This window comes from Argiope bruennichi, chromosome 1 (assembly GCF_947563725.1).
Source record: "Argiope bruennichi chromosome 1, qqArgBrue1.1, whole genome shotgun sequence".
Taxonomy (NCBI): Eukaryota; Metazoa; Arthropoda; class Arachnida; order Araneae; family Araneidae; genus Argiope; species Argiope bruennichi.
Window position 1 is genome coordinate 92,454,516 of NC_079151.1, and position 26,093 is coordinate 92,480,608.

At 29.7% G+C, this 26,093-nt stretch overlaps 1 protein-coding gene across 3 annotated transcripts in view; it reads right to left on the reverse strand.

Moving 5' to 3' along the window:
• The window catches only part of LOC129964882 (tyrosine-protein kinase RYK-like), a 468,554-nt gene that overhangs the window by 132,759 nt on the left and 309,702 nt on the right, over nt 1-26,093 (reverse strand). The window contains exon 1 of one of the 3 annotated variants that reach the window (XM_056079141.1): nt 4,102-4,617. The exons of the other annotated variants lie outside the window; for them this stretch is intronic. Coding sequence (XP_055935116.1) covers nt 4,102-4,216 — 115 coding nt within the window. The 5' untranslated portion in view covers nt 4,217-4,617. Of the gene's footprint in view, nt 1-4,101; nt 4,618-26,093 lie in introns of those variants that run through there. 3 annotated transcript variants of the gene reach the window in all.

Sequence of the window (26,093 nt, forward strand, 5' to 3'; positions counted from 1 at the left end):
TCTTTTTTCGTGACTTCTGGATTTCGCCTTAGCACGCGTATCAAGAATGAAATTTTATGCGTCTGAAATGGCATTACTTTAATGCTTCTTTTTTATATTGGCACAATGTTTTCTTTCCCCTTCCTTCAACAATACTGTAAGAATAATCGGGAATTTTCATGTGGGTGATGTATTACATCGCAGGTATATTCCAAGCCTGCATTTAGCATCGAATATATATATTTATATGTTCTTTGCTTCGCGAGAAAAGTTTCGAATTCGTTTCTATTGTAATAATCGCGCAGAGCTTCTTTCAGAATTTCGTTTCATCAATCATGAAAGTGAAACAAATTTCAAATAAACGTCGAAGTTGCAACTTTAAAATAAGCATCACGTATATTAAAAAGAGAAGAATGTATATATTATATATTTTTATCGGTCCTTTTCATTTTACAGGCTTTTATTTTATGCTTCAAAATATTAGATTATAAATTAAATTGAAATACAATATACTTTTATACTTAAAGCAATTTAAACAATTTTTTTCTTTTCATTTTTTCTATATTTCACAAGATACTAAAGAAGATTAAAAAATGCATTAAAAATAAATAATGAAAAAACGTATTAACAAAATACTGATAAATAATATTTTATTGTGATTGGACATTTAACGTATGTCTATACGAAATATTTAATTGATAAGTGAAATTACATTTTTAGCTTATAGAATATGAAAATTGTAAAATGAATTGCAATAATAGAAGAGTTTAGAAAATGATATATCTGTATTGTGAATGTTAATCACAAGAAATGCTAAGATTTCAGTTTTAGAATAACTTTGGTTCGAAGCATTCACCATCGTTTTTAAATTCACATTTATTGCTATTATTTTACAGACACCACAGTTATCACTGATTCAACTGAAATCAATAACAAGGAAATCTCACTAATGAGTCATTGAAATATTCTTTTTATTTCAATATGAAAGAATCTATTAGAAAATACTTTCCCACGAAATGTCGAAATTTGATGTCCAGTTAAAGAATGCAAGACAAACGATTGCTCCAAAGCCTTAAAAAAATGAATCAAAACAAAACAAGTAGGTAATTCTAAGTACTTTTTCTCAAGAATTGCTTTCGATTCTTTTGTAGTTTTCGTCTTTTTATTTCTAGAAAAGAGTTTCAATTTTTATTTGTTTGTTTTAAGCGTGTGAATCTACAGACTGTGCGACCATTTGAAAAGAAAGAAAAAGAAAAATTATACTGAAGCGAAGTGGACAAAAAAAGGAAGAAAAAAAAAAGTATTTCACTTCCAATCTTTTAGCTGCGCTAGCTTTGTTTTACCAACTCGTTAAAAAAGAAAGGGAATTACGTTTGGACATTCTAGGTATAATTTGAAAGCTATCTCTGAGTTTGTTTTTTTTCTCCCTTCCTTGCTAACTATGTGTTTTCAAGAGGGCGAAACATTACTTTTTTTTTCATGCTATCTCCCTCATTTGACGTTACTATTCTTTGGATTTCTTTTGTTAAAATTTTTTTTTCATCTGCATTTTGTTTTGCCGAAACTAACAGAAAAGGTTGAAGGTTGCTTTATTCTAAGCAAAGTATATCAACAAAGGATAAAACTCGTTTTGTGCGAAAACAAGTTATTATACTAGCAGAAGCTGTTGACAGTTTTTAAACAATAACTCAAATTTTGGGCCAAATATTTGTTTTTCGAGTATAATTAGCTACATACAATAGATAAACAAGCAATTTCAGCCCACTGTTTTTGTTTTTATATATTCACGAACTAATTCTGGAATGAATTTTTCTTTTAAGCAAATGTTGCGTTTTGACGATTTATTTTTCGAAAACAGCGCAAGACAAATCGTAACCAAATCGATCATTTTTCATTTCAATAGAATCTTTTTTTTTTCAATGTAAGAATTTGATTTTAACAATGGATGTTATAGAATTTCAGAATCTGCAGAATAACAATACAAAAGCATTGTTCACTACGAATGAAATACAAGAAATATTTTACATTCGTTTACATAATAGCCTTACTCAAAATTCATTTCTTGTGCTGCTGATGTTGGCGATTTCAACGGAATGTTTTATTAAGTATTTCATAACAAATTTATATTCCAGTTCAAAATTCTTGTAATACTCATTGCAAACATTTTATAAATAATTCATACTAATATAAAGATTTAAAATTACACGTTTTATTTCATTTACTAAGAAAAGTGCTTTCGCATTTCTTGCAGAGAATAAACGCTCTCAGTGACTTTTTGAATAATGAAAGTCATAAAAATATGGAAGAAAACAATGAAATAGACTTGGGACAAGCAAAAAATCTATTCTAACTTTTCTTTGCTTTTAGTATGATTATCGAATTAAAAAAAAAAAAAAAGATTGCCATGGTTTGAGTGCTTTTATAAATTATGAGCTTAATTCAATAAAAAAAAAAGATTGATATCTTGATTTTTTAAATATATATATATATATATATTAGATGGCACTTATGCAATCAGAAAAATAAAATCGTCCTCATATCTTATGCTACGATTCTATCGCCATTCCTTCAAATATCGCTTGAAGTTCCATTACGGCCGAAGAACCAAGAAAGAAAACAACTAATGGGAAACAGCGTGGTTAAAACTCAATCTCAGAATCGTCTGCAGCATTAGTTGGGACGTGTGCTTTCTCAACAACAGGGAGCAAAACATCGATTCCATCAACAATGGGCGAAGCTCTAGACTGTTTTCTTTTGGGGATATCTGCCCCCTCTGGCCCCCTCAGAGGAGATTTCCCCAAAGGGAGCTCTCCTCCTTCATCATTTTAAGGTTTAAGTACCTGATCGTCCGCAAACGTTGGGGAACAACGACTAGAAATAGAACGCATTGGGATTTGTTACCGAACCAGCTCTCAGATTGGTTACTATTTCTTAAAATAAAATAATAATAATGGTACAAGTAATCAAAGAAAAGGTTTTTTTTTTTTTTTTTTTTTTTTTTTTTACAACACATTAAAAAAGAGGGACAGATTAACGCGAGTATGAAAGATATTATACCAGGTGTTCGCTAAATCTCTTTACTATTTAAAAAAATTAATAAAAAAAGATAGTTATTGAGATACTTTAATGAAATTTATTACCTATACCAGCTCATTATAAGATAATTTTGCATTCGTTTATTTCTGGCAATTTAAACTATTGTAGAGAAAAGAATTTAAAAAAAAAAAGAAAAATGTTCTCAAGAAAAATGAAATGGAATGTAGTATCATGATTAATATATAATCATATATCATACAATAACAATCGAAGAAAATAACATGAGATATATACCTTTTAAACACGTTGCATTAATTATGATATTTATGTCGACCAAAAATGCAAAACTAAATCAAATGCCCAATTAAATAGACTCTTAGAAGATTTTATCTTATTATGGTCATAATGGCGATATGCTATAGGGAATATGGCAATCATTTTTAAGATGTTTTTGAGCAAAATATATTGATCATACAGATGCATTAAATAAAACAAAGACAAAAAAAACGGGTATTATTTTGCAATAATTTTCAGAGATTTGTCTACTTGTTTGTTTCCTTAAAAAAAAAATCTTAAAAGTGCAAAAGTACCTTGTGGACAAACTGTATACTTATAATTAGAAAAACTTAATATAATTCTAAACGATGCTATTCTTAATAAAACTTACATTTTTTTAACACCTGCTGCATACGTTAGAGAATTCTTGCACATGTTTGGATAAGATTTGCTTTATAATTTCGCATACAAAATAAATATATTATTTCATACAGGTAAAATCGTTAGAATTTTATTACAGACAGATACATTGCAAAATCTTTGAGCAAACTTTTAAATTATATAATTTTTACATTTTTTTTGTCATATGATAATTTCCAAATAGCATTAATCGCTTTATAATAAAATTTAAGTTCTTAAAATAAAGAGTAGCATCATTCTAATTTTGTTAATTTGGAAAGAAACACAAACAAACTTTTTATAATACCTACAGAGATTTTTACTTAGTAATAGAAGAACAAAGAAATAATAGCATTAAGAAAACAATTATAATTAAAAAATTGTAAATCAAAAATATTTAAACAAACTTACCCAATAATCGTTTCATTTCTGGTCGACTAACGAACAGATTAAATGAACCATTAACAGAGCTCAACATTAGAAGTGTCATGCATAGCACCACTCTAATTGCAGCTGTGCGAGACATAACACAGCCAGTTATTGTCTGTCTCAATAGTTATATTTTAACGAATATTTTTATATACACGAACAGAGAACAATTTATATCCACATTCTAATCTCTCGAACAGAAATAGAGCTATTTCTCTTTGTAAGTTCATTTTTATGAGTTTTCGATATCGTCTATGTTCTTCATCACGCTTAATAATAAAATCGAACTTTTCAACGAACACAGGTGGGTATCATTTCAGTACTTTTTAATTTGCAATAAGTTTTTCTTTCTTATTCAAATCATAAATGCTAACGCATTTTGATGGTTATATCCATAATATTATAAACGATCGTGCTGATATTCCGAGCACAAGGTGGGAATCGTTTGCTAAGTTCAGAACAACTTTTCAGAACTCCCACCCCAGTTGGTGGTTGGGTCTTGTGTGAAGAAGGAACGAGTTGCTAGGATACCGCGTTCGAATGGCGACAGGAATTTGGCTGGATATTAACTAGTAGTCGCCAAACTGTGGTCATTTTTCGATCGCCAAATTGCAGGGTTGTGGATTCTTCGCCGTTTTACCTTCAGAAATTCTGAATTGGTATGTAGAGATGTTCTTCCTCGTTTACGGAGTGATTTATCGCGGAATTTTATTGTTTTGAAATGAGAGATGCATTCGTTTAATGTTGGATTTTTCTTTTTTGTAAAAAGATTTCGTTACCTTAATTAGGATGGGAAGAATTAATTTTCAGTACCATTTGATGATTAACAATTCAACTGCATTTTAAAATGTTATTTCCCCCCCTCTCTTCGCTTTTTTTTTTTCTTTTCTTTTCTTTCTTCCTTTTTTTTTTTTTTTTTTCCTTTTATTTCAAGTTTCAAAGAAAAATGTATACAGAATTGATTATTGCAAAAATAACTGTGTTATCCCTGAAAAAGGAATGCATAAATTGTAACATTATGAAAACCATTATTTATTCCAATTAATTGTTTTTTCTTTCATTTTTAAATACCTTTATTATTTTTGTTTTTACTTTCCTAAAAGTACCGATGCATTTTACTAAACAAAATTATCAATAATTTTAAAAAGATTTTTGTGGCTTAATCATAAAGTAATGAAAATATGTTCTATCAATAATTATGCAAAATATGGAAAAAAAATAATAAATCTAGCCTTTAAATTCTTCATATTAATGAGAAGAATACAAGCAAAATTTTGTTGGAGGCTGGCAGCTTTAATCTGTGCAGTTTATTTCAATTTTAATCGGCACAAAGTCTTTTAAGTTCAGCTTTTGTAATTAAAAAGAAATAAGTGCCATCAGTTTTAATCAAAAAAAATTATGCTTTAACAAACGAGCAATCTGCTAGTGGATAGATTTGACTCAAAATTTTATATGGATTGACAAATCAGGTAATAAAATCATATCCCATTTTTTCCCCCATCTAATTCATTGTTGTTTTTAGTTATCGAATATGGCAGCACACGCAGATAGACAAATACAATTAAAAAACAAAAAAATTTGAACTTGAGAAAGTTTAAAATATGGAGATTTATGAGAATTTTGGGTTCAAATTTTTTTATAATTACTATATGTTGTCTTTTCATATTTTGCATACGACAAAGTGAAATATAGTAATCTCAAACAAAAACAAAAAAGTCTTTTAGACTTCTTATTAATAATTATTTTTATGGAATCAACGGATTTTTAGACAGAAAAATAATTAAATAATATTTTTATAAAACTGTACCCTAATTTTATTTTTTATTTTTGATACTTTATCCTTATTTTATCTTGTAACAATAAAGTGAAATTTTGAACTTTAATACTGAGTCCTACGGGAAAAATCTATTTTTGTAATAATTATTTTGAAAATTTCCAGCAATTTTATATTTTTATCCATGAATGATAGGTCAGAAATGTATGATTGACGTCAGACGGGGTATAAAGGCGTTAACTAACTTCAACACTTTTTCTGAAAAACAACGAGTTAAAGTATACTTTTTAAAACTATTATATTATAGGAAGTTTGTTCTGTAAAACAATTTGGTTTTTCAGTAACGTGATCAAATTTATTTTGTCTTCTCTTGATAACTTTTACTCTATATTTTCTACTGTTGTACTGATGCCTTTAAACCATAAGAAATGCATCAGAAAGGTAGAATATTGGCACATTCGTCTCGAACCAACCAAACCTGAAACCCCTCTATTGACAATCGTTAGCCAGGCGAAAGGTAGTTATTGCTTCCATTCTTCTTCCACGCTTCAGACGACATTTTTCCCCTCTGACCCTTCTCGGAACATCCCTCCCGGAGGACTTTCCTCTGCCCTTATTTATTTCCTCCCCCATCCCTCAGATTCCAGCAGGATGATAAAGAAAACCAGGGACAGGAACTCGCTCAATACCGGTCCCGACTTCTGGCTGACCAAAAGTCACGCCCTATTCCATCCCCTGTGTTCGATTGTTCCAGTTTGAGGGGAGGTTTCATGGGCCCACACAAATTACAACCTAGGTGTGACGGTGATTATCGAGTCCGGGGATGTCAAGCCACTAATTGAGTCGCGTGTCAGTTGCACGCAAGTACAGGTGTGAGATGCCCCCCGACTTCTGATGGGGAAGGATTATTTTTACTTTTTTTGTAGTTAATGATTATAAATCTTCTGTAAACTCTGTTGGTTGCCAGATGTTCGTAATGGTCTATTGCTATTATTTTATTGTTACAAATGCAGGAAGCAGTTCAGCTAAACATTTAAAGCAAATAAAAACTGACAAATTGGATCATGTGTAATTTGAATAATTGTTAACTAGTCAATACCAGATCGTTATCTTCTTTACACGGATTAAATGAATTTACTTTTGTCAATTCTTGTTGTTGTTGTTGCTCGTCCTCAAGAACAACAGAGTTAAATCAAGTCAAGTCTACGAAATTGTACACCCTGAAGAATCCAATACTAAAACGGGACTGTCAATAAGATCCTGCCCTGAATGGTCCAGACAAATAAGAATATGATCAGGTGAAGCCTTTTCCCTAAAACTCTTGGGAAAGACTTCAAAGCGCTTAGAACCATCAGAATATTTCATAGTTCCAAGGTACCCACTGAGAAAGCGAGTAAGAATAAACTGATTCTTTATACTACAATTAAGAGTCTGATTACTCTTATACAAGTGCATCTTAATTCCTTGAGTAGCAGATAAAAGAAGCGTTTGCAGATTTGAGTGGTATGTCATGCAGTTCTTGAACTTAAGGTTTATAACCTCCGGACAGAACAGGTAATTAGAATAATAGATCTGCTTAAATAAATAAAATTACATAGGAAAGTTACTAATAACTTATATTTCGAAAGAAAAAAAAAACATATTTCACATGGATTTTTTTTTTTTTTTTTTTTTTTTTTTTGGCAAATTCGATCCAGAGTCAAGTTTGTGTAGTAAAGCTATGACGAAGACTTAGATATGAAGAAGATGGCGAGGTCTCAAGTCGGGTTTTTTTTGGGGGGGGGAGGGAAGGAAAACTTGATTTGATTTGATGAATTCGGAGATGGAACAGTCATTATTATGAACCTTCAATGAAACCATGGAATCAGTTTGATACTTGTGCTATGAGTAGCCGATTCAGAAAATGTTGAAACTAAATGGGAGCATTTCTTTTTATTTACTAAAATGCATTACATATAAATTTTATCGTTTTAATCAATTGTATTAATTAATTATATAATAAGTAGTTAGTAATTTATAGGCTATCGCATGAAGGGAATGTTGGTGAACCAAATATGACATTTTGGTTGAATTCTATTTTTTAACCACTTTGTTAATTAAAAAAAAAAAGTCTTCTAAGAATCTGTAGAACATTGAACATTTTTGCTTGGTTCAGTTTGATTCAAAAAATGAAAACTTAATTCATAGAGTTTGAAAAACTATTAGATAATATGGAGAAATCTAATTCTACATAGACTGCATTTGTTTCTCAATTGCGTTGGAGATTCTTCGCTCACTTTTCGCTTTCGTATATACATTTTTTAAAACTCATTTCCCATTTCAAGTGTTACATTCAGAGCCAGGTTATCAAATAGGTAAAACAGGCAACTCCCTAATGTCCCCCGAAAATTCAATATATTCTTTTGAGATATTTTCTTAATTTTTTTTTTAAATTTTCTAGAACTATGCACTCAAACTGATTCGAATTCAAATCAGATATTGATAAAATGCTAAATCATTATTCTGATAAATCTAATTAATTATCTTTTGCAAGTTTTAAGTTAAATTGTTTAAAAATTTAAAAAATATATATATTTATATTTAAAATCCGTTTTATATAAAAAAATATCCGTTTCTATAATTAAATAGTATTTATATAGTGCCGAGAAGTCTTTTCTCCTCCTCTCTCTCTCTTTTAATATTTTGTTTAAAATTGTTTTGAATTCGAATCTTTAAATTTTTCAAAGAAAGCGAAGATGCATTGACTAAGGGCTCCCAGAGAGCTTAATAAGGTCATGATCACAATGGAATGTTTAATTTCTGAGATGCTAATATATTATAATGTAAATACAATATATAAGCTACATGCTATGTTTTTTTTTTTGTTGTTGTTGTTGTTGTTTTTTCTTCCTAAGCTTAAAACTTTCAGAAAAAAACCCTAATACATGGATAAACACAAAATTAGTTCCAAACAAATGATTCAGATTCTGATGCCAATATTAAACAAATAAACAAAACAAGATGCCTAAATCACAGCGATCACTTTTTCAACTTAAACAATGCTTGAGTAATTTATAGAATATGTTGAAAAGTGCATCTTATATGCAAAAAGCTTATTTGTTTTGTCTGCAAAATAGACCAAACAGGCAAAATTCGAAACTGCAACTTATTCTAGTTTCAAATCTGCATCCTCACCAAATAAATAAATACGCCAAAACGCATGACATTTTTGAAGAAGCGAGTTTCAGAAAACAATAGTCTGTGTACCATTCCGATAAAAATAATTGCAAAGCATTTCAAAACATAACCAGAATAGTATATGAAATAGCAAACTAATAGTTAAAACTAGTGAACATAACGAAAGATGCTAAGCCAAAATAAACAGCGGAATCCAAGCATCATTCCATTTAAGTAATGAAATATTCGCTTAAGTAAATATTTGACAAAAGAAATAAACAACATCGAAAAAGATACATGAAGGGATCTGCAGAAAATGGAAAGTAATCTGTTATGCTTCTGTTTACATTATTTATTTATTGTAATTTTAAGTCTTAAAAAATCGCAATTTTTAAATTCGTTGCTCAATTACAGAGCAGTTTGGTTAATTCGAAGCTGGCAGAGCCATTATGATTTATGGGAAAATTCGAATTAGGACAAATGTGTCTAGAAATTCGAAGCTGGCAGAGCCATTATGATTTATGGGAAAATTCGAACTAGGACAAATTGGTCTAAAAATAACTACGGCAAAAAAGTGAGATTTTTTTTACTATTTACGGAAGAAATTTTTTTTTTATTTTTAACAAATTTAATAAATAATTAAACAAACAATAGCTAATTTTATTATTTAAAGTAATAATAATTATAGTTAAAATTATTATAATTAAATTATTTTAATTATAATAATTAAAATATTATTTATTTTTATTTTTCATTATTATACAATATTTAATATTAAAATATTAATATATTTAATATTTAATATTAAAATGTTAATAAAAATTAAAAAATATTAATTTCAATCAATACGTACACACAAAGTTTTTTTTAAAACTGTAAATAGTGCTCGGCATTTTGCATACAATAAATGTATAAAAGTGTCAACTTAAATAGTAAAATTTGCATTTAATGTTTGAAAAGTTTTTCAAAATTTTTTTAATTGTTACTTTCATTTATAAATTACAAAGAATATAGTCCCGCTTTGAAGTGAGGATCTTAAAAATTATTCATTAACGTTAACATATTTTAACTAAAGAATTCAATTCAGAAATAAAGCTATGTTTTTATATTTTTAGTTTTAGAAATTATAATTTTTTTAAAATTTTTTATTATAGTTAAAATTTTTAATATGTTCAATATTCAGTTGTAATTCAGAGTCACAAATTATTAATTCTAAGTTAAAAATTTGTTTATTCAAAATTAACAATTCAATTTCCCTTGAATTTCTAAAGGAAATTCAAAGAGAGAAAGTGAAAAAAAAAATCAGAATGAGAGAGAGAAAAAAATCAGAGAGAGAGGGAAAAAATCAGAGAGGGAGGGAGAGAGAAAAATTCAGAGAGAGAGAGAGAGAGAGAGAGAGATTTCTAGCTCGCTGAAATGAGTCGTAATAATATCCTCCATGCAAAAAGAAAACACAAGTGACAAAAAATATAAAAAGTATTATTTCATAAAAAGAATTATATTATCAAAGATACAACAAATCAGTTCAATTTTTCAAAGGATCCTGCCAGAAAACTCTTGGAATTTCCTTTGACCTAGATCGAAGTTGAAATTTAGTATTACAAACTCAAACAATTCATGAGCATATCACAATTTTACCCTCGTCTGATCCTTTCTCATCTGCACCTGGCTTACGTCAGTTCTGCAGATGGTGATATCTCGAGATCTTCAGATAGAATTTATATTTTGTCATTAGAACGTGATTCTAATGGCAAAATATGAATTTCGAAAACAGATCCGTCTGCAATTTGGTAAGTGAAGTGGCTTTCATTAGTTGTTCCGTTTTAATGGAAAAAAAATTAATTAGGAGCACCATAAGTCATAAGACATATTATCAGTCTTTTGTTTTTAAAGATTTACATTCAAAGAGCATTCAGATAGATTCTTATTTTGTCATTAAAAACGTGATTCTAATGTCAAAATATAATGCGCAAAAAAGAGAGAAAAAAAAAACTAATCCATTTGATGTCTGCAACTTCGTAAATAAAAAGAACGTGATCATTGTTTTTATTAATTATTTCGTTTTAATGAAAAATTTAATTAGAAGCAAGAGATACCATAAAAACATAATCATTTTTTTTAAAGATTTAATGTCAAAGAGCATGTAGATAAAGCTTCTACATTGTCAACGTGATTCTTATGACAATATATGTAAGATAAAGACTGTTCCATCTGATGTCTGCAATTTAAAAGATAAAATGAAAAAAATAAATAAATAATATGAGCTAAGGATAAAAATTTTGACCATAAAAGTATCTTGAAAGTAGAAGGACAAATTGAATTACTACCAATTTCTATTCTTTATCGTGCATATACTTTTTTCAGTGTACAATTAAAAAAGATATGGATAAAGGATAATTAAAATTTAGAATAATCTTAGATGACGATGAAATATTTTATTATAAGAGTATCCTATAATTAGCCGCCTTTGGCGACCACCTAGTTAACTCTTTAAAATTTTCATTTAAATATTTATGTACCTTGATCTTTTAATAACTTCCCCAGCAAAATATTTTTAAGTTTCAAATTTCGATAGTCACATAACTCATATTATTGTAGAAATTTAACAATATTTTGTTCATAATGTTATATATTTCTATAATTTCTTATCAGCTGCCGTAAGAGTTAAATTAGAATTTGAGATGGTAACTAATTAGAGATCTCGTTTCTAGATGCTTATAGCAGAACAGAGAAACAGAGATGGAAACTAATTAGTAATCTCGTATTCTAGATGTTTATAACAGAACAGAGATGGAAACTAATTAGAGATCTCGTATTCTAGATGCTTATAACAGAACAGAGATGGAAACTAATTAGAGATCTCGTATTCTAGATGCTTACAGCAGAACAGAGAAACAGAGATGGAAACTAATTAGTAATCTCGTATTCTAGATGCTTATAACAGAACAGAGATGGAAACTAATTAGAGATCTCGTATTCTAGATGCGTATAACAGAACAGAGATGGAAACTAATTAGAGATCTCGTATTCTAGATGCTTACAGCAGAATAGAGAAACAGAGATGGAAACTAATTAGTAATCTCGTATTCTAGATGCTTATAACAGAACAGATATGGAAACTAATTAGAGATCTCGTATTCTAGATGCTTATAGCAGAACAGAGAAACAGAGATGGAAACTAATTAGTAATCTCGTATTCTAGATGCTTATAACAGAACAGAGATGGAAACTAATTAGAGATCTCGTATTCTAGATGCTTAGAACAGAACAGAGAAGCAGAGATGGTAACTAATTAGAGATCTCGTATTCTAGATGCTTATAGCAGAACAGAGAAACAGAGATGGAAACTAATTAGAGATGTAAAATTTCAATGAATACGAAAACTTTTTTGCTGAATATAAAAAAAGCTGAAAAAATTTGATGAAAGTTAATTTTCCCATGCTTCAAAACTTAATAAAGTGAAGGTTAATTTTATTTTCACTTTGTGATAAATAATTATTAAAAAACATAATTAAGATTTTTTTAAAAAAATTAATTAAATACGAAACTTAATTTATAGGTTAAAACATTGGTATCATTGAAAAGATTATTTTTGTCCTTTAAGATGTTGTAAAAATCATTTTTGTGCTACAATATTTTTGGAAGTTATCGTGAGAAAACGCCAAAATTTCATTGAATTTTTAATTAATTAAAATTCGAATTAAAATTTCCAAAAAAAATCATCTCAAGGTGCACGTTTCCACCCACCAAAGTAAGTATGTGCCAAGTTTGTTAACTTTGGTTCAAACGGTCTGGAATGTGGATACAACACATTCATCTTTATTATAAGGAAAGATCAAGATTAATAAAAATACGAAGGTAAACTAAATTACTTCCGTTTTCTTTCTTTATCTCCATATAATTTACTAACTGTATAATATTTTTAAAAAATAAATAAATGTAATAGTAAATCAAGAGGAGATAATCTGAATTGAGGATAAAGAATTTGATCAAAAAAAATATCCTGTAATTGACAAACATAGAAGGCGATTTTGTTCTTTAGAGTGCACAATATTTTCTCAATGTATATTTTTAAAAAAAATGTATGAATAAAGGACAGTCGAAAATTAGATGAGGATAAAAAATTTTATCATAAAAATACCCAGTAATGAGTAAAAATACAAGCGCAAACCGAATTATTCCTGTTTTTTTATCCTTTACAGTATCCTTTCGATTCACGTGCCACTCCGAAAAAGGCGATTACTTTCCCGCATGCAAAAAGAAGGAATATTTGATTAAATTATTTCGAACAGGACAAGGATTACTGAAATCAATCGTTGCCATCAGGGATTCAGGGTTTCACCCGATACAAAAGCATCGAAAGCGTATTCATTTCCAATTTATTTTTCAGTGCGGGAGGTGGGGAATGCAAAACTTTTTTTTTTTCCCGTTCGAATATTCGATCCTAACAGCATGATACAAAGAAATGCTCCTGGTTGGTGTAGTTTTTGCATGAAATCTAATACGAATTCTCATCGATCTGGCGTAATGCAATTATTCAGTTGTATACATATGCATAAAAATGACCCTTCCCTCAATAATTTGATTTTTGTATGTATGTACGGAAGGACACATGTGGTTAAAATCATGTGAGAGGGGGGCTAGACTCGCATTACTAAAAGAAGAGAGTCATTGATATGACTAAAGAATCATGAACTATACAGATTTATCTGGCAGTGTATGTCTTAATGTGTGAAAAAATAAAGAGAAAAAATATGCATTCCATCAAGAATTCGAAAAGTTAACAGTAATAATTGGAGAATAATTGCAGAATAATTGGAATAACTGCAGAATAATTGGAATTAGAGGATTACACTCCCTACTTGTTCAACTCATGAAACCCCGAGAAACCTGCAGAATAATTGGAATTAGAGGATTACACTCCCTACTTGTTCAACTCATGAAACCCCGAGAAACCTGCAGAATAATTGGAAATAGAGGCTTACACTCCTTACTTATTCAACTCATGAAACCCCGAGAAACCTGCAGAATAATTGGAATTAGAGGATTACACTCCCTACTTGTTCAACTCATGAAACCCCGAGAAACCTGCAGAATAATTGGAATTAGAGGATTACACTCCCTACTTGTTCAACTCATGAAACCCCGAGAATCATGTTGTGATTATTTTGGGATCACTATCCCATCCCAATTTTCTTCACTCACTTTCTATATAAGGCAGAATAATTAGAAATTGGCCCAGAATAATTAGAATTAGAAAGTTATACCCCGTACTTGCTCAACTCACCAAATCCCAAGAATCATGCTGCGATTTTGAGATCAATATGCCCTCCCAACTTGCACCACTCGCTCTCTATATGATGCAGAATAATTAGAAATTTGTGCAGAATAATTAGAATTAAGGGGTTACATCTCCTATTTGCACTTCAACATGAATCATATTGTGATTATTTTAGGATTTAGCTGTATGATGGGGGAGGGGTATCTGTACGGATTTCTTTCAGTGGCGTAGCGAGAACAACAAATGATCGGGATATTACATGGTTTTCTCTCGAGGTAGTCAGTAGTGGTCTAGAAAATATAGATGGCATAGCATTATTTTTTCACTTAAGGTGCGGAAAGGGATAGTTCATTTCCAAAAATGACATAAGCGCACTGTTTTGTTACGATTGTATGATTGTGGTTTGGGACATCCATTCCTATGCCTTCAATTCCTTTTTTTTCACCAATCAAACCAATCCGGTTAGCTGGAATTCAGCATAAACATTTTTTATTGTATTTCAAAGTAAGGCAGTTTTTCAAGAGTCAAGTTGTTGCTATTCTGTCGAAATAAAGAATTATACCTTCTATTCAAAACCAAAGAAACGTTACTTAATCTCTTTCTTCAGAGTGAAATTCAAAAGCAAACATAAAAACGAAATTGTGTTAAAAGCAGAACCATCTGCAGCAAAGCATATTTGATTTTTGTTGTGCCGAAATCCCTAACCCCATTCCCCTGCTTATAAGCCATTTTTGCGATTTGCAACAATAACAGACAGCTGCAAAGAAATGGGTAGGTTCGAAAAAAAAAAAAAAAAAAAAAGGAAAGGGGAAAAGGAAGTGAATGAAGGATGGGTCAAGAAAAGACCCTCAGAAGGGAGGAGAGACAGGTATTGTGACCGCTGTCCACTTTGTCACCCCCACCACAAAGCCCCCTGACAGGTCCGTGGCAAAATCTGTCCCCCTTGCAAGAAAAGTCCAGTGGTTCATAAATCGGTTCTGGCCATTTGTTTAAATAAACTGTCTTGGTGAGAAAGGGTCATTGCAGTTCTTTTGTGGACCGTCATCCCAAGGAGGGAATAGCTTCCCCTTCACTTTATCTATGGCAGCCATCTAAGGAGCCAGATAAAATTCCTTTACTTCACCCTGCGTGGGATAAAATCTCAAAATGAGCATCGTTTTGAAAACTATTGAGGTTTTGACAAATAGTTGAGGGCTGAGGGCCAACTTTACCAGCGAGGCTGAACTGAACTAACAGATAAGGAATATCTCCGAATTCCGTGAAAAGCATACTGATAAAAGGGACATGCGGAATTCAGGTGATAAATTGCTTCTTGTCCAGAATCCATATGGAGATCTATATATTATTTTAAAGTAGACTCATGTTGTTTTCGAAATACCTTCTTTATTTTCACAACATGTATTTATTTCATTGCAGTTAAATGTTTTCTAATGTCTCTGACTATATTTCATTATACGTATGCATGAAGGTCAATACTTAATATTTCGGATTTCTCAGATCGTACTGAATGATTATTAATAATTGACAGCCAACTTCACTTCCAAACAACTGCAGAAAACATCAAATAAGAGCGGAGACATATCGCTGCATTCCTTGGAAAGGACTTTGAATGGAATTCCAGAATTCTTATGGAGATAAGTATTTTTAAGATGGCGCATATTATTTTTTAAATCTCAGCATCATTGATACAAGAAATGTATATTTATTTTATTGAGGTTGAATTTCTTTTCTTTTCTCTTTGTTTTTGCTTATATTTTACTAAACAAGAGCTTTTAAAATGAGTGGCAGTATTAATATTTAGGTTTGTGCTAATCGTATAAATTATTGAGAAACAATGGAAAGCCAAGCCCAGATATCTGTAGACATTATTAGATAAGAATAAGGCATTTCATTGCTTTTCTCGAATAGCATGCTGTTAATTACAAATTAACATCTCCGATCCGCCCTGAGGCACGCGGAAAATTCTGAAAGACCGGATCATTGTGACAGCATTGGTGGGAACTGAGCTTGAATCCTAAGGATCATCATCGGCCAAGGTACAACCCTTTTCGTGGCAGCAACGTCCCATCATTGGTAGAGGATAGCTGACCCCGCACCATTTCTGTATCCAAACTGATGGCAATAACCATCCACCATGCCTGAAGCTTCTCATTTTTATATCTGAGGTTCCCCACGGTGGGATAACATGCCGATAAGAAGAGCAAAGAGAATTTTTTAAAAAAATGTTTTCTTTCCAGCATTGTTAAGCAGTTTTGAAACTTCAAAATCATTTCTCAAAGTATATGGAGAAATTTGAAATGCGTATTTCATTGAAAAATAAACTATCTTGATAATTTTATGCATACATTTTTTTAAATTAAAAATTTTTAAACTGAGAATCAGTGAGCAAAGAGGCCAATTGATGTCTATTTGAGACACGTGAAATTCGGCGTGCCAAATACATTTTGTACAGTTGTGCGTCTTTCAAAAGAAAAGAAAAGAAAAGGATGTAATATCGCATCAAAACATAAGACAACATGTATTAAATAAAGTGCTTGATAATTTTCGGCATAATACTACGACGACCTTTGATTTACCTTTGCTGTCGAAGGCTTTTACTTACTCAGATTCTTCAGAGATAAGCAGTTTTAAAAGATACACTTTATAAAATAATATATTTTTAATTTAATTTATTTATTTTGCTTTTTAGTATTCAATTCATAAAACAATATCATAAATTTTATTAAGTTAATCGATTAACTGATGATTAAATTCAACAAATAGGGTTTTTCATCAAAACCACATAAACTTAAAAAATTTCAAAATTCTTGTTCACAAGAAATCAAGTGTGTTACAAACACATGAAATAAATGGAGTTAAATAAAAGTATATCCAAACAGTTATAATATTTATTTAAAAATCCATTAAATATTACAGTTAAACAATGGGTAGATTACTCAAATATAATATTATCGCAACTTCTTTCTTTGAGTTTTTTATACTCTTTGGCTCTCAATTATTCAATCAGCAATTGTTTTAATTTTTTTTTTTAAATTCTCGATTTAAAAAATCAAATATTTGATATATTTCGATATATTCAGAAAAAATATTCGAAAATATTTTCTCTGAAATGTTTATTTATTATTGAACAATTTTTTATTTGGTTACATTATTAGTAATTGTGGTGAAATATTTCTGGGGCATTTATTTCTTTTATTTAATCCCTAAATAATGTTTGAATTTAAAAATATTAAACTTTTAATTAATTAATCGCAAACTAAATTTCTGAATCACTTTAATATTTGAAAAATTAATAACAAATTTAATTAAAACTGAGACATAGACACTATTTCCCGATCGATAATGGAATGTGTATTAAAATTCCCTTTTGCGATCATGATTTTGTATCTGCGAAACAATTTAGATTTAGTTCCAAAAATCTATATAAAAAAATTGGTCCAAAATCTAATCACTTTAATGTGGGTTTTCATCTATTCTCTTTCACGGAATTTTTATTCGTTCTTTATCATTATAATTCGTTATAATAAGAATTTCAAATTCTATTTATAAGCAACAGTCTGTGATAATATAATATTGAAGGGTTTCATTATTTGGCTCATTATATTTCATTCTTTATTTTGCTATTAATTTCATCTTTTAAATAATATATATTCCCTTTGAAATAAAATCAGCTCTAAAACAATTGAACATTTTTAATAGAGAAATTTGCCAGTGCAAGTTTTACAAGTCATTGACGTATGATGGATGTAAAAGTGCTTGAGGAGTAATAAGATTTTTTCGCCCCAGTAAATGGCGATCAAGGTATATTGTTGCTTTGATGAGGAAGTACATTTCCCGTCTACGATTAAATTTTCATCGCAATTATTTCAACATACCTTGATGGCATAAATTATCCTGCCTCTGAATTCCTTATGGTAGATGACTCCGCTAAAAAAACAAAACAATTTTCGTTGAAAATATCGAATGTGTTTTTTTGTAAATTATATTTAATTTCTGAACGATTTTCTTTTATAAAACCTTTTGAATTTTGTTCTTGCATTCATTTTTTGGGAGAATACATTAATTTTTTATTAGGATAATTTACATTTTAACATTATGCATATTTTTAAATGTTATTTTTTAGTGTTCTAAATTTAGGTAAAATCTTCGCACAAAAAACAAATATTAAAATAAAACGCATGATTTTTCAATTTGAATTTGTGTACTAACTTCTCAATATGTGTATTGTAAATAATAAGTAAATTCTTCACTAAAAAAGATTTTAGAGTTATTTTAATGCTCCATAATTAAAAAAATTTTTTGAGGTTATCGAAAAACACCATTTACATATCGGATAAAAATGTTGTTTATTTCTTAGTTCAGGAACGGTATAAAATCGCTTAAAATATCTTCAACGTTTTTAACAAGCTATTGAATAAATTTCTAAACCAGTAGGTTTTTACTTTTCAGAAAGAAAAAAAAAAAAAATCAATTTTAGAAATATTTTTGTCTTTTAAGTGATTATTTTTTTGTTCCATTGGGTAGTTTTTATTCTATTTTATTTAAAAATATGCAAATATAAGCATTTTATAATATTTTTCCTTGCTATGATTCTTTACAAAGAATTATGAACATTTTTCGCCATACTGTAGATTATTATCAACGTTTTTACCAAAGACCCAGTACGCTCCCAATTTTCTAGCGAAGAAGTGTAATTAAAATGCTGAATATTTCGTAGAATTCAAATCAATAAACGGATAGCAACATTTCTATCCAATCTACGAAATCTTCCATCTCTAGATAACACTATGGATAGAATTTTAAATTCACTTTAATGCATAATCAATAGATTGTGGCTCGAGATTAAAAACAAACGGACGCACGAGTCGATACTTGCGGAGATACGTTAATCCAGCGATGCCAACGATTATTTTTCCGGGAGATTTCGAAAGTTATATAGCAATAAATCAATAATCGAGATTATATCGGCACAATGCTGTTTCGAAATCAAATAAAAAGTACTTCAGTTCTAGAACTGAAATCAATTGAGACTAATGCTTCAAAGATAAGGCACATTAGATAATAACTAAAAGGGCTGACAATCTCCATTAACTAATGTTCCTGCAAAATGAGGAAGCATCTAATCATTATCAAGGCATTCTCACTGTTCGTTGTCAACCCCTTCTGGTGATATATATTTAGAACAGGGTCTCCTGTCACGATATGGGCCCTTCGAATTCCACGGAGATCGTGCTAGATTCCTATTCCTCTGGGCGATATCAGGCGGGGGTCATTCATTGAATTTCCATTAGAGGGTCAGCCGTCATAAATTAACTCGTTTCATTAAGTCTGAGTGTTGACGAAGACACTTCGTGTATCGCGTCGTAATTTATCGACTATCTTCGACACACGTCGGAACTGTGAGTGAAGTTATCGGAGTTGGGGAGATTTGCATGTTAATTTAATGAGTAAAGGAATTTTCCGGGAAATCAGGACTTGTCGGAATGGATTTTCTGAGAGATTAGGTTGGTTCTAAGAATCGAAAATTATGACAGACAGTGATTTCGTCCTAGGTTGTTTCTAAAAGTATACTTATGTAAAATATATAAAAAAACAATGTTTTTCAGGGTTCTATCTAAAATTATTTTTAATTAAAGCATGTAACAGTTGCATTACTCTATCTTCACTTTTGGACATCAGATGGTGATGCCTGATTAGGAGCACTGCCCTATGCATCCCATAGTGCATTGGGATTGTAATTATAATGAGATCATAATGAGATCTGCACGTTATTGTCTTGTCTTTTCGTGTTTGTGTTTGTTTTGTGTGAAATATGACCATTAAAGAAATGTTCCAGAAAGTATGGGTCCTCTTGCTTCCACTGTACTCATCATAGTAATCTTCATTCCACCACAAGCACCAAATAGTGTTTCATTTGGTATTATGGACAGAAAGAGATCTTGGCTATTTATTACCACATCAGGAGTGTTGATTAACCACAACATTTTGAAACTGGGCAAAAAATGAGTGAATAACGTTTCATGACTATGGATTCATCCCGTTAACTATGAGAATATATTCTTTTGAAACATATGTATCAGATAACAACTGATTCACATTGAAAAGTCTTCTCCTCTTTTTACCATATAATATATTAAATGAATTATTTAAATTTATATTTATATTTAATACTTTTTATGAAAAAATTATGAACTTCATCTGTTTTCTTCGGTTCGGATTATCAAATAGACAAATTAGGCAACTATCTAACAGTTCCATATTTATTGAAGGCTCCGAAGACAAGAGATAGAATTGCGGTATTTTCAGAATAATTTAATTTTGTGATTAAATTTGATTATCAAGATTATTATTTTATTTAAATTAAAATCATGTTCTAAATTTCAGAACATTATGTTCAGAATTTTGTCAGTAATTCAAATTCGCTTATGAGTTACTGTGATCCAATTTTTTTTTTCAGTAGTTTGAATGATTCACAATTCAATAGTACTGAAACACTTTATGCTTGACTATTAAGAAAGCGTTAAAGTTATTTATATTTTGTTTGAAGCTACCTTTAAATTAAAATTTTTTATATAAAATATATAAGAATCCACTCTCTAAAATACGGTCCATGATGACTTGTTTTGAAAATTTCAGATTTTTTATACTATTTTTACTTAAATAGTATGAAAATTTAACTAATCTATACTAATTATTTATATGGATTTTAAATTAAAAGCAATAAAACGCACCTTTTCTCAAAAGGGGTTCTTGGAACGTCCATTCCATTGCTTAAGGGCATCCACAAAGTTCAATCGGGTCATAGTTTTCTAGCTTGTTCATAAAAACTCCCAGTGTCCTAAAATGGTTATTATGCACAAGTCTTTATTCTGAAGAAGTTCCTTTCACCCACCAGTGGACTAATCAAAATATGAGATCATTTCTTTGATTGTATTCTGAATCAGGATTATTTAAAGACTGGTACACCTATCGAAGCCAAAGAAAAAGTTTTTGTCGGTGGGTTCAAGCTATCTTTTAGATTTCTATTACAGGTTTTACCTATGTTAACAATGGTCACTTTGGTCAACAGAAATTGAGGCATTTTATCTTTATCAGAAATGCCTGATTCAAGGGCTTGATTGGATATTTCAGACCAAATGGGATTAGAGGCCTGGAAGTAAGAGCTGTCAGTATATTCAGCTGTCAGTTATACTGTGTCAGTACGAGTTTTAAGAAACGGTTTAAAAAAAATAAAACGTTAATGCTTTTATGTCATTTTTTAAAGACTTTTTAAAGAGGGAAAGGGGACAAAAAATTAATGCCATATCTGCCGCGTCATAATATTGTTTAGAGCCATCTGGGTATAAAACAGAGTTAATATAAGAATCATATTAATTTTGATAAGGTGTTAAAATATGCATTTTAAAGTCAAAAATAAAATTTCTTGATCCAATAAATTTATCATTAGTTTGCAAACTTGCATCTTCTTTCTCAGGAAACTAAATGGCGCATCTTAAATTCTACTGAATTTTGTTTAAATATATTTCCATTCGTTATCTGTGAATATCCTTAAATAGAATATTAGAGCTGAAACTTCCAGATATTTTAAGCGTTTTTGCGTACAATCGAGAGATAATTTTATTGCTCTTTAAATACAAAGCCACAATACCAACTATTAAAAAAAGTTGAAATTTAATTTCTGCATTTTAAATAAGGAAAATAAGTTAAAAAGCCAATTAAAAACTTATAATGACATTTGCTCTATACATTATAAGTGAAAAGAAATTCTGACTTTATTTCTTTACTTACCAAATTATTGTCATGAATTTTTCAAATTTATTTTTAAACCATTAGTTAAGTTTTGATACAGAATAAATCCAGGAAGAAGAAAAAGAAACTTTTTTAATTAATTAAATAATTTAACTAATTAAATTAATAATAAAAGATTTTTAATGTTATTTTTAGTTTACATCCACTGGTTTCTTTTGGAAACACGTCCTTCCTGTTCTTTCATATACTATTAGAAAAAACAGTTCTACTGTGAAGATATCAACTGGTACTAAACGGTACTTTAAAGTACCGTCAGTAAATAAAAGGTTAAAAGCAGTTTATGAAAAAAAAAATGTTTTTTTAAAACATTTGTGATTTAATTGATAAGTCTGAATCTTACTGTTGTGTTTTTACGAAAATTCCACAATATATTACTGCTTTCTATTTCTTGAAATTCAGTCATATCAGAAAGGAAGGGTTCTCCTTTTTTCTTGAGATGAATTATTAAAACTTTTTAACGTATTTTAAAAATGAAGTTTGTCGATTGTGGACAGCAGAAACGTATTAAACTGATACTAATTGATTTTGTAAAAAAAATTGAGGAAAATGGCTGATAATTATTATTGCTTCTAAAGCACAGTATTGGAAAGGGATTTTCATTAAATAGTACCGTATTATTTACCAGTTATATCAAAAATTGGTTGGAATTAACACATGCAGAATTTCAATTCTAATTTAAATGAAATCCTAAAGCTTCGGCATATTTTTTGATATATTCAAATTCAGCTCTCAAAATCAGAAATTTAATCAGCATCCTTTATGCTCAAAAATTAAATTCGCTACTAAATATTCTTGAGAATAATAATCTTAAGAAAATTAAGAAATCACGCGATAAAGACATATCTTCCATCAAAAATAAAACACGCCAAAGATTTAAAAAAAAAATCTATTGAAAACGCACTTTAAGTCGAAGTTCAAGCCATTTTTGTTTCTTAGATTCTTTAAAGTTGGAGGTGTACCAAGTTTTGGCATAATAATGTGGCATTGGTCGATAGTCTTCAAGATAAAAGTGACTACAGTGTGTAGGTGGTCTGCAACTCAACTCCCTCCGTTTTCGGGCATTTTATCTTCTCTATTTATTCGAACGCCACCACTTGAATATTTATGAGATTGACACAATTTTTCATTCTTCGCTCCCCCCCCCCTCCCCCGTTGCTTTGTTTACCTGTTTGGTAGGGAGCGCTGTGGTTAAACAAATAAACAGAAAAGTCTCTGCAGTGACTTCTGAATGCGAATGAAGTTTTTCTTTGATTGTTTATACATTTAATGGAAGGTTTTCCAATAGGGGGAATGCTAGACAATTTTTTCTTAAATTAGATATATTTCTGAAAATATAGGACGTTTTTGTTGTTAGGCAGAGCGTTTTCTCTAAGAATCAATTCTTTATTGCCTGTTCTTTCAAAAATTTCGCAGACAACAGTTTGATGTTCACTGAAACCGATTTCTACAAAAACATATAAATTCTAATCAATTACGTGTCTCATTCTTGTGGTTCGACAACAAACCCAGGAAACATAACATTGTATGTAACAAAATATGTCAGACAGAGAATTATCTCCCAGAATTAATTCTTTTTAATCAATTCTTTCAGAAATTTAGCAATGAACAGTTTACTATTCGCTGAAATTCACCTGGTAGTTTATCTGAATAATACTGATTTCTACGAAAATATATAAGATCCTAATCAATTGGGCGTCTCACCAATTTGTACGAAAATATATATGATTGTAGTCAATTAGGCGTCTCAATCTTTGTTTCGAAAACAAACCCAAAAAACAAAACATGTTAAACAGAACATTTGATCTAAGAATTAATTCTTTGTTATTTGTTTTTCAAAAATTCCACAGTGAACAATTTAATGTTCGCTGAAATTCACCAGAAAGTTTATCTGAATAATACTGATTTCTACGAAAATATATAAGGTCCTAATCAATTAGGCGTCTCAATCTTGTGGTTTGACAATGAGAAACTCAGAAAGCACAACATTGCATGTAACAAAATGTTTTTAAAAAATTCGTTGCTTATTTTTTTAAATCATCTTGAAATCAAGTTGAAATATAAGTTTTTGTGGCAGTTATAAATTCAAAATCTTTAATATATTCTTTTTTTTTTTCAAACTGCTGCGACAAATATTGTGAAGTTAATATTTTTTATCAATTAAACATTATGTTTCCTTTGCGCTTGCGCAGTACTGCACCACCAAACAACAGGGCGAAGCGCAAGATATTTTTTTAAAAAATAATAATAATAATAATAAAAGTGAAACTTAAAATAACAAAAACAAGTGAAAGAGCGAAATTTAAGTAAGTCTCATTTCGACTTAATGACGCTGAAATTTTTTTCTTGAACTTCAAAATTGTTATGCGGTTTCTTTTTATTTAGAATACAAATTGATTGCTTGCTTGTGAAGGTCGAAGGAGATTGAAATTTACTATTGAAAAGGGTTTTCTTCAGCACACATTTACTTTGGCATCTAAAAAGAATAATTACAATAGCAAAATGATTCTACGACCCTCTGAAGGGGTGAAATGGAAATTCAAAGATTTTTAATTCTTCAGTCAAAATTTCTGAGCAATTTACGCAAAAATTTTTATATCATCTTTAAAAAAATAGCTTTATAGTGATATCAATTTCTTGCACTACTATTTTTTTCCAGATTCTTTAATTAGTTTTTCTAGTGTTAATTTAAGTATAATTTTTATCATTTTTTTCAGTTGAAATATTAAATCTATTTCGTTTTAGCAGTTTAAAAACGTGTATTATTAGCTCGCTTTTGTCAATGGTAATGTTATTTTGCTTTTTACTAATATTTTTGGCTTTACTTTTAACACGTTCAGTGAGGGCAAAAAATTTTTATGTGGGCTCACGTATTGCCATTTCTTTAACCGTCAAGCATGGTTTTAGAAATTTTAAGATTTTAATGAGTTTAGTTGAAGAATAATATGCCTATGTTTTTATTTTTTTAAAATTCTATTCATTAATTTTGCTTTTGTTTTTTTAGTTTAAATTCATTGAATAAGATTCTTGCACATTTTATCACATCACCATCAAAGAAATAATTTTTAAAATAAGACAACAAACATTTCCGAACTACGAGGTTTTGACCATTTCTTTAAATTCGTAAAATCTAGAGTTGAGGGATTTTTTTCTTCTTTTTTTCTTATTAACAGTTGTTGAGATTTCATTATGCTCAAAATCTCAATATTGGTATTTGAATATTTTATTACCAATTATAAAAAATTAAATAATAAGCATACAAAACGGAACATAAAATCTGCACCAAATCAAGAATATTAAAAAAAAAAGTGAAAGAATGTGAAAGAACAGAGCTAAATGAAAATTTTCGTTATTATCACAATTTTTAGCTTGTTCACATGTAGACTCGCAACTCAAAATTAAAAAGAAAAAAAAAATCTTATTATATGTTGAGAACTTGGAAATTTAATCTACATGAGTAAAAAATCTGATACCGAAGATCTAGGTATTTTGCTAATAAAAATTCCTTCGTAGCATAGTCTACTCACGTATCAGATAATCCTCTGACATCAACAAAACGCCGGAAAAGGTAAAATACGAAAATGACTGAAATAAAAAAAAAGAGGTGTTCCAAAAACAGCAAATGAATTTTACAAGAAAAAAAATGGCGAAAAAAGTCTGTTTGGAATATCATACGGTCGGCCAAACAGCGCTTCAACAACTAGTGAAAAAAACCTATGATGAATCACCTGTCAATAACAGATAACACGCTTAGAGACTTATTTTAAAAATAAAAATAAAAAAATCTAAAATAAAGAACGAAAACTGCCAGACGACAAAAGGCAGGAAAAAAAAGCAAAGGTACATCTTAATATCATTTACGCAAAATGAAGCCTATAGCAGACGATAGTTATGGCTTTGAAAGAAACAAAAGAAAAGAACAAAAATGAAGAAAGCCTAAAATTCCAATTTCGCGCA